Raw genomic sequence first — 9,156 nt, forward strand, 5'->3', positions numbered from 1 at the left:
CTGGAAAGTTAAAATAACTTGAAGGTGTGATCCGTTTTCACTTAAACTACTAAATGTTCAGAATCAGAGAAGTCTGAATGCTTTATTGAATACAGGGAGATGCCATTAAAGTGAATTCTGGGTTTTGCCATCCTAAAATATCCAGGGTTCACATACAAGCTTTAGAAGCTGAGCCTGTCTTAAATATCAACTATGTAAACCTCATTGAATAAAAGCAGTGAAGGCCTCAAAAAAAAATATCAACTATGAATCACTATCACAATGGATTTAATCACATCTTGATTATATGCACAAGGTTCTTGCTGACAACGCCCAGGTTCCCTGTCCAACATGTGAATTTTAATTAAAGGTTTCAGTTACTGCTTTCTCTCTTTTCTTATGGAAATGATTGCAGAGGGACAGAAACTATCAGCAAATACATTTCTGAGAAGAAGACATGGAAATTTAGGGTTAGACTTTAAATAGAAAGAATGAAACAAATATTCCCTCTGCCATGCTAGTTTCAGCTTATAAATGATGGTAACTTCAATTAACTCCCCTTTCTTGCAATTGTCCAATGATCAGTTTCCCATTCTCTGTCTACCTGCTTTTGCAGCAACCCTGGACATAGGTACTCTCCTCTTTCATATACTCCCTCCACTTTGCTTTTTAATTCAAACTCCTTCCTATGAAATTGGAAGTGACTCACAGGTGACCCTTCAGTAGGCTTTTAAGGCTGTAAATGATGGCAAAGGAAACTGGACTTCTTTCTCCCCAAGAATTTCTGGTGAGCTCAGCCTTTGGGTTTACTGTGTAACTCCCTACAGACTGAAATGGGAATGTCTTGGTTTCCTCTTGTTCATGCACTCTTAAACCTAGAGATCCCAGAGTTAGTGCTTATCCCCTGTCTTATCTACCCTAACCCCCAAAGTAATCTCACTTAATTCTATGGGTTTAAACCCTTTATGTATGTTGATGATTCTCAAAATATTTATTCTGAGCCTCCTTCCTTACCTATGAATGAGTCTACTCTACATTTCCTCTTGAGTGTCTAATATACCATTGCTCTTCAGCACTTTGGAGAGGTCCCTAACAGCAGTCTTTCCCATGGCAACGCACCTTTTAATTTCCTGGCTGCTGGTGCCAAGACAGTTGACTATGGAGCCAAGCAAACTAAAGCTGTGTACCATCTCAATCTCTTCACCATCCATCCTGATGCTGCCAATTGGTCCAGTGGTGAGAATCTTTGTCTATAATAAACTAGTAGACAATTAAAAAAGAGAAGCAATTTATTTATTTTTTAACACTAAATAAGATTTTATTGTGCATAAGATTTTAAGTCTAGAAACTAAGGTATACATGATCCAGGCCATGGCCTTCATAATTACTATGCATTAAAAAGTTGGACAATGACCAAAGATGACAGAACAAGAATTGATGCCTTTGAGTTGTGATGTGGAAAAGGGTATTGAACATGCCATGGACTGCCAAGATTAGAAACAGTTCTGAACTAAAGGAGGTGAAATCCTCTCCTTGGAGGCAAAGCTTCTGAGGCTCTTTCTCACATACTTTGGGCATGTTCCCAGGAGGATCATGCTTGCAAGGGTGGAGGGACAGTGCAGGAAAGGAAGACCTCAGATGAGATGGTTTGACACAGTAACTGGGGTAATGAGAGTATGTGTGTATGAGACAGTGAGATTGGTTTAGGATAGAGCAGGGTTCAGAGCTACTGTGCATATGGTTGCATGACTCATAGTTGACATGACAGTATACAACACCCACACTAAAGAAATTAAGTCCTCTGATTCACCAGAACAGAAAAGCAGTGATTTTGTTAAGATGAGGAGTTATAACATGGTCTATCTGCTAGTGTCTGAAGAATAGTCTGTGTGGTCTTCCTGGCAATACTAGAATAAAGGTAAAGCTACAGTTGTTCTTAGGTATTGATGAGTTTTGATACATGCCACTTTATGTACAATAAAAGAAAATATTGTCTGATTCTGCACCCTCTTCACAACTAGTACCACCATTTACCCATTGTTGCATCCATGGTACCAGTACAACTTTGTGGATCCACTTCTTATTACTGATCTACTTTATTAATTATGATGTCTTTCTCCCCAATAGCACCTTTTGGTAACATCTCCAAAATACATGAGATGAAATCCCACCATCTTCGCTTATAAGGAGTAGTCTGGCTACCCCCCTTCCAAAACACATTTGTTTATTCTTTTGGCTGTAGTTGTTTTTGCAGGAGAATGATGGGCAATCTCCTCCTGTGTGATTTACTGCCTATGAAAAATCCCCCAAAAGGTCAGCTGTGGGTCAGTTCTGACTCTATGGTACACAACAACAATCGCTGTGGCCACTGTGGCTACCCATCCACTTGAGGTTTGCGTATTTTTCACTGACCTTCCCTCTTTGAGCATGTGCCAGGGACCTCCCTGGCATGGCATTTTCAGCTTCCCCCCCTCCCCAAAATCACAACACAAAACATACATTTTTCAACTTTCTTCATTTGTCATCAGACTTTCCCATGCATTCAGACCTGCTATCTCAAGGGAAAAGAAAATACCTATCAGAGTATTTGAAATAAAACTTTCATGGTAAAATAACCTTTAATAATTAATTTTCTGCTTCCTTTAGAATAGGACAGGTTAAGCAATCAGGCACATTTAGTAAATAAAAAATTATTTGCAGTAATTTCTGCAACATTCTAATCATCTTATTTCAGAATCTTGTTTCAAAAGCCTTTGATCTCTGTTTCAGGGGAAAGGGTATTGAAAGTGGAAACAGAAGATTTGGGTATGAATTCAAGTTTACCACCAGGTAAACATGTAACTTGGGCAAGCCAGTTAACCTAAACATCTCCATTTCTTTTCTACTAATGAGTTGAGTATAGCCATTTATACTCAGTGAGGTGGTTGTGAGCAGCAGGGAGAATAACAGGAAGGCCAGTCCTGCTGAGGTCAGACAATAAAGATTTGATGAATCTAGATACTGAGGGACACCTGCTGTGTGAATGTATCAGGTTAGTCAGAGTTACTTAAAAGTCCTCTCCTGTGCCAGCAGCAACATGCTCTGATGAAATGGGAAATAAGTCCTCTCCATCATCTTTGGACATGTCAGTAGGAATGTCAATATACTATAATTTTTTAATTTTATTAAAGAAAGCTTTACTTTCTTCATCTAATATATAATGTATATTTCAATTAACAATAACTTTTAAGACATTTACTGGTTTGGAATCTGCAGATGGTGAAGCTGACTGCAAATTAGATTTTGTCATATACCTTGTACCCTGTTTTTTTACCCACTGATTAGTTTCATACAGTTGGCAGCTGCCTACCCGGTTACATTCAGCTAGCAATTTTGCAGCAATCTCAAATACTGTGTTAAATCCCCCAAGGTATTCTGTAGAAATGCTGTCAAACTATTTCGATGTATGTGTATTTTCATTCTGTAGCTGTGCTTTGTACTCATTTACGAGAACCAGTCTTTAATTTGTAAGAGAACATTTTCAAGATGAAACATAGAATTTCAACTTTCAGCAAAATCACTGCCACCTGACCACATATGTCTTGACTTGTCTGACACCTATTAGACAGAGCTGTATTTAAAAATCTTTTTATGGAATTTAACTTTAAAGAAATGACTTTAAATTTGGCCATAAAATTGTCAGCATGTTTGTAATCATCATCTGACTCTTCTTGGCTATTCTAATGTTTTTCTCCCAGTCTTCCTAAACTTCTCTTTTATGCCATGCTTATTTCTATATTCTTGATAAGCTTGACCCCCTCTCACTTTTGTCCTGCATGGCATACAGTCTAGAATATCATGTTTTATCTCATCACTTATCTCTTGACCATTACGTGTTCATTCCCACCACACAAAATCGGAATCATATCTGGGCCAAACGGATATTCTTTCTCTCTTATGTTAATAAAATTATATTGTGCTAATTGTCTTAACAAAAAATTTCATTTTCCATACAGTAATAACTAGTTTGGTTTTGAGTAATTATTTTGTGTTCGATACTAAACTGCATTTTTTAGAAAGACCAAATAATATATTTTAAAGTATAAATAGTAGATCTTTTAATAGTAGATACATTTTTGTTGAGGAAATTAATGTTCCTGGGAAATTCACTTATCGGGTTGTTGATAGAAAACATATTGATAACTTCTTAAAATGTTATTATTTTGTTCTTTTATTATATAATAACTATATTAGATTTGCTGCATGTAATCGTGACAACAATGTTATCAAAAAAATGTTATAATTTTAGTGCACAGGGTTGCCACTCTGAAAATGTAGATAATGAAAAAAAAAAAAACAACCAACAACTCAAAAAACCTATTTGTGCATTATTTTTTATTTTCTAAATCTCATACTTTGTATTCAGAATCTGACTGCTTTAAACCATAACTCAGATGTTTTCTACTTAAAATTTTAAATGAATATTGCAAAGTATTATTTGAGGTAATTTTATTCACATTTATTTATTGCTTGGAGAAAATGAAAGGTTTCAAGTACCTTTGAATGTCATGCTGACATACATACACATGCACACACATACACCCCATCACCACCACCAGCACCACCACCATCAACAACTACTACTATGTAGGTGCCTTTTCACATTTGCATTGGAAAAAAAAAAGAAAGATATTTCAATATGTTCATGTCTCCTGTCTTTACAACTGATGTTTGCATTTCATGCTGTCCTATTATTCAGTGGTCTAAGAACAAAGATAATGTTGTCTCCATTTTCATTTTAATAAATAATATTCTTTCTGTGGTAATTTGTAGGTGTTATTTGGAAGATGGAGCTTCAAAGGGTGCCTGGCTGAACCGATCAAGTATTATTTTTGCGGGAGGTGATAAGTGGTCAGTGGATCCTCGAGTGTCAATCTCAACATTGAATAAGAGGGACTACAGCCTCCAGATACAGAATGTAGATGTGACAGATGATGGCCCATACACGTGTTCTGTTCAGACTCAACATACACCAAGAACAATGCAGGTGCATTTAACTGTGCAAGGTATGCATTTCCATAACTACTGGTTTGTAAAGGCCTATGCTGAGAAATGAACAATATTTAGATATAAAAATGACTTATGCAAGTAAGAATGTTGAAAAATATGTTGTTGCTGTCATGGAGGATTTATGTTTCTATATTCCATTAAATGTAATGACAATTATAGGTAAAGATGTCATACATTACTCTTTTCATGAGTGATTCACTTTGTATCTTCCTTTTAATTCAATTTCATAAATCTTTGAGAACCTATGATGAATACATTGAAATAAAACTTTGGCTATCCATTTAGTAAATAGATATAGATGATAGAGATAGATACACAAATATATATATATATATATACATATACATATAAACTTGTATATACATATAAACTTGTTGGTGTATGGAAATTAGCTCTTTAAAATAATCCTGTGGACATCCATCACTCTCTCAATCCCACATCCATTTACTTTGATTCATGTCACAATGAAAAGTGGCAGCCTTTTGTTGTTGTTTGAGTCATGCTACAACTCATAGCAACCCTATTAACAATGGTTCTGAATATTGCTCTATCCTCTACCAGCATTACCATTTCTGACACATCTGACCCCATTACCGTAGTCACAGTGTCAATCCATCTTATCCAGGGTGTCCACTCCTGCACCAATCCTTTACTTTTCCAAGTATGATGGCCTTCTCCAACACCAATCCCTCCTGGCAACATATCTAAAGTGTGTGAGACAGAGTTTCAAAATCTTTGCCTCCAAGGCTAAGTATGGTTTCACCGTCTCTACGACAGACCTGATTGTCCTCACGGTAGTCCACGGTATGTTCACTATTCTTCTCCAGCTTTATTTAAATATAACTCACTGATATTTAGTCAAGACCTACTAATAGTGCTCCTTCACTGAGTTTCTAAATCTTTACGAGGGAAGAGTAACCATTTTCTTCCACGGAGCAGCTGGTGAATTGAAACTGCTGCCTTTTCAGTTAACAGTGCAACATGTAATACTCCATGCAACCAGAATTTTATTTAAGTGTCCAGTACTTGAAAAAGATGGTGTGTACAGTAATTATTATACAATTTAATTTCAGTAGGTAACAGATTATATTGTTTAATCTATGATCTAGAAATACTGACAAAATAATTCGCTTATTTCATCTACCTTGCATACTAAGATGGAAGGCCTTATGCATCCAAAATATAAGCAACTTTTTAATGAAAAAATGGAAAATGATATTTCTAAGAGAATAAACTACATCTATGTCTTTCAAAATAGTGGCATGCTAACCCAGCGGTTGGTGGTTTGTACCCACCAACTGCTCTGTGGGGAAAAAGAACAGGTTGTCTGTTTTTATCAGGTTTTAAGCCTAGAAACCCCTAGAGAACTGTTCTGTTCTGACCTGCGAGGTCACTGTAAATGGAATGAACTCATAGTCAATTTTATTCTTACAAGAACAAGCGTAGGTTGGCTATGAAAATATTTCCTCTATAGATATATTTTTAAGAGACATTAATGAAAAAAATATATGATAATATTGTGCCAATATATGCATTTATTGCCTAACAGAAATGCTGAAAGAACAAATTAGTTTGCTGTTATTAAATTTACCTTCCGATAAATCAAGTATTTATTTACGTTCATAACTTTTCCTTGATAATACTACTAATGTATGAAAGAAATAAAAATTTATTTCTTGAACTTTTTCTTATATAAAGGTCAATATGCGAACATGAGTGCAAACATGGCATCATGTACTTATAAATGCTTTCACTTCATGATAAAGGTTAACTTTCTTAATTGAGCAATGAATTGAAAAAGTTAAGTTACATAAATTATTTGGCAAGTGTTCTGTAAAATACCTCTTTAAAGTATCAAAAACAAACATAGCATTTTTATGGTTAAATTGTATCCCACTATAACCATAGTATTTTCAATTGCCTCATAAAATACAAAATTCAGGCAAGTGAATAAGGAATATAGAAGAAAAATGGATGCCTTTAGTTATAGACTTTATTCATAGAAAGCTAAAGCAAACAAATCTGTCCCAGAAAAGGTAATGCAGGATATATACATATGTATACATATAGCTCCCTATCTTTCTCTGCCTTTCCCTAATCATGAGCTTTGTACTACCTTGAGTTTAGGTTGTGCTAACATAAAAACGATCGAGAATTGAAGAACTGAAGAGAGTGTGTTTGCTGTTCTTTTTGACTTTGAATCCAACACTATGCCTCTTCAATTTGCCATTCCTTGCATAATGGGATCTATTGTTATATTCTCTGTTTTTGTATGTTGGGTACAGATATCGAGGTAGAGTTTAGGGAGTGATATACAGAGAAACATAGATCGCTAGATAGAAACCTTAAGGCTATTTAAACTTGATAATATGCTAGAGGCCTGACATGATATTAATTTTACTGAACATTAATGATGGTGAACTTTCTTGCAGTTAAGTGTACATTTTTGGAACATTTTGTCAATCTAATATTCTAGTCTCATCTAAAAAAGAAAATCCATGTTGGTGTTTTCAGAGGTTGTGGCTTAGTAAAGTTAAAAGCTTATAATTTTTTTGCAATATTTATTAATATAATTACCTATTAGAATTTGATTGACATATAGCAGTTTTCCAGTTACATTAGTAAAGTTCAGGGCATACATGAACAGTCTTGTCAGTCATTTCAAAATATTAAATAAATGTCATGAAAAGTCAACCTCATGCTACATTTTTCTCGAATGAAGAAAATACACTAATGTGTGCATCTCTCTATCTTAAATATGTTAGGTTGTCTGTAGCACAGGTATATTGTGGCATTTTTGAAGTGTGTGCTTAAAACCCAGCAAATGAAGTAAGGCTGTATTAATCTCTGGTGGTTAACAAAACTTGGCTGGTTAAAAAACAACAAAAATCAGAAAAAGCTCATCTTTAATTGTTGCAACTTTTACACTTGAGAGCTACTTTTAAAGAAATCATTTTAGAGAGGGAATAATAAAAAGGATATCTTGCCAGTCCAGACACCATGCTTGGGGTGTTGTTTGGTATTAATTTATTTCCTAAAGCTGTTAATATCAATGAATATAAAAAAATACTGGCACAGAAGTGGAAAAACTTTGTTTCTAACTCTACTTAGTAAGTAGTAAGCAATTATCAAGTTTATTTGAATTCTAGTTCTCAACTGATTGAGGAAGAATAACATCAGATTCTAGAATAAGAGTAAGAACTGGGAAAATCTGCAGTTAGGGACCTCTCCAAATTACTGAGGAATATTGATGTCAGCTTGAAGACTAAGATGCATCTGATTCAGGCCATAGTTTTTCTGATCACTTGCTAGGCACTTGAGAGCAGGACAGTGAATAAAGGAAAGTGGAAAAGAATTGATGCTTTGAGCTGTGGTGGAGAAGAACACTGAACATCCCATGGACAGCCAAAGGAACAAGCAAATATGTCTTGGAGAGAGTGAAGCAAGACTGTTCTTTGAGGCTAGAATTATGATGCTTCACCTCACATACTTTGGGCATGTTGCTAGGAGAGGCTATTCCTTGGAGAAGGACATAATGCTAGGAATGATGGAAGGTCAGTGAAAGAGAGGAAGACACTCAACCAGGTGAATTAATGTGGTGATTGTTGCAATGGGCACTTGAATGTTGGGAAGTGTTAGGATGGCACAGGAGAGAACAGGGTGCATATCTTTTGTTCATAGGGTCACTATGATTTGCATTCAAGTTAATGACACCTAACAACAACAATAAGTTCAGACTGTCTTTAAGGTCTCTGTCACTTAACTCCTTAGCTACTTTGGCAGCACAATAATGGAGATTCATTAATTTAGCGTGTGATATATCAAATTACTAACAAATAGGTCAGCTATTTTGATCCCACCAAAGAGAAATTGGTATTAGTTGGAAGGTTCTGCTGAGTGTGTAGAAGGTAAAATGGCCTTTGCTTGAATGCCATGGTGACTGAGGTGAAGGCCAATATTGACTCCTATTCTCATGTTTTATTTTTGTCCTTATTATTGTGCTGGTAATCAGAAGGCTGCAGAGTATCTGGTCGTTCAAATCTACCATACATTTCACAGAAATAAGATGAGCAATCTACTTAAAATGTACTACCTTATTTAGGATTGTTGTTGTTGTTATGTGCCATC

The 9,156-nt window shown here is 35.5% G+C and overlaps 1 protein-coding gene across 2 annotated transcripts in view; it reads left to right on the forward strand.

Moving 5' to 3' along the window:
• NEGR1 (neuronal growth regulator 1) overlaps positions 1-9,156 on the forward strand; it is a 1,417,016-nt gene that overhangs the window by 497,802 nt on the left and 910,058 nt on the right. For both annotated transcript variants that reach the window (XM_006896776.1, XM_006896777.1), the window contains one exon: positions 4,792-5,024. In XM_006896776.1, the coding sequence (XP_006896838.1) occupies positions 4,792-5,024 (233 nt within the window). The remainder of the gene's footprint in view (positions 1-4,791; positions 5,025-9,156) is intronic.

Source organism: Elephantulus edwardii, unplaced genomic scaffold (genome assembly GCF_000299155.1).
Source record: "Elephantulus edwardii isolate Elephantulus edwardi_28Jun2011 unplaced genomic scaffold, EleEdw1.0 scaffold00190, whole genome shotgun sequence".
Lineage (NCBI taxonomy): Eukaryota > Metazoa > Chordata > Mammalia > Macroscelidea > Macroscelididae > Elephantulus > Elephantulus edwardii.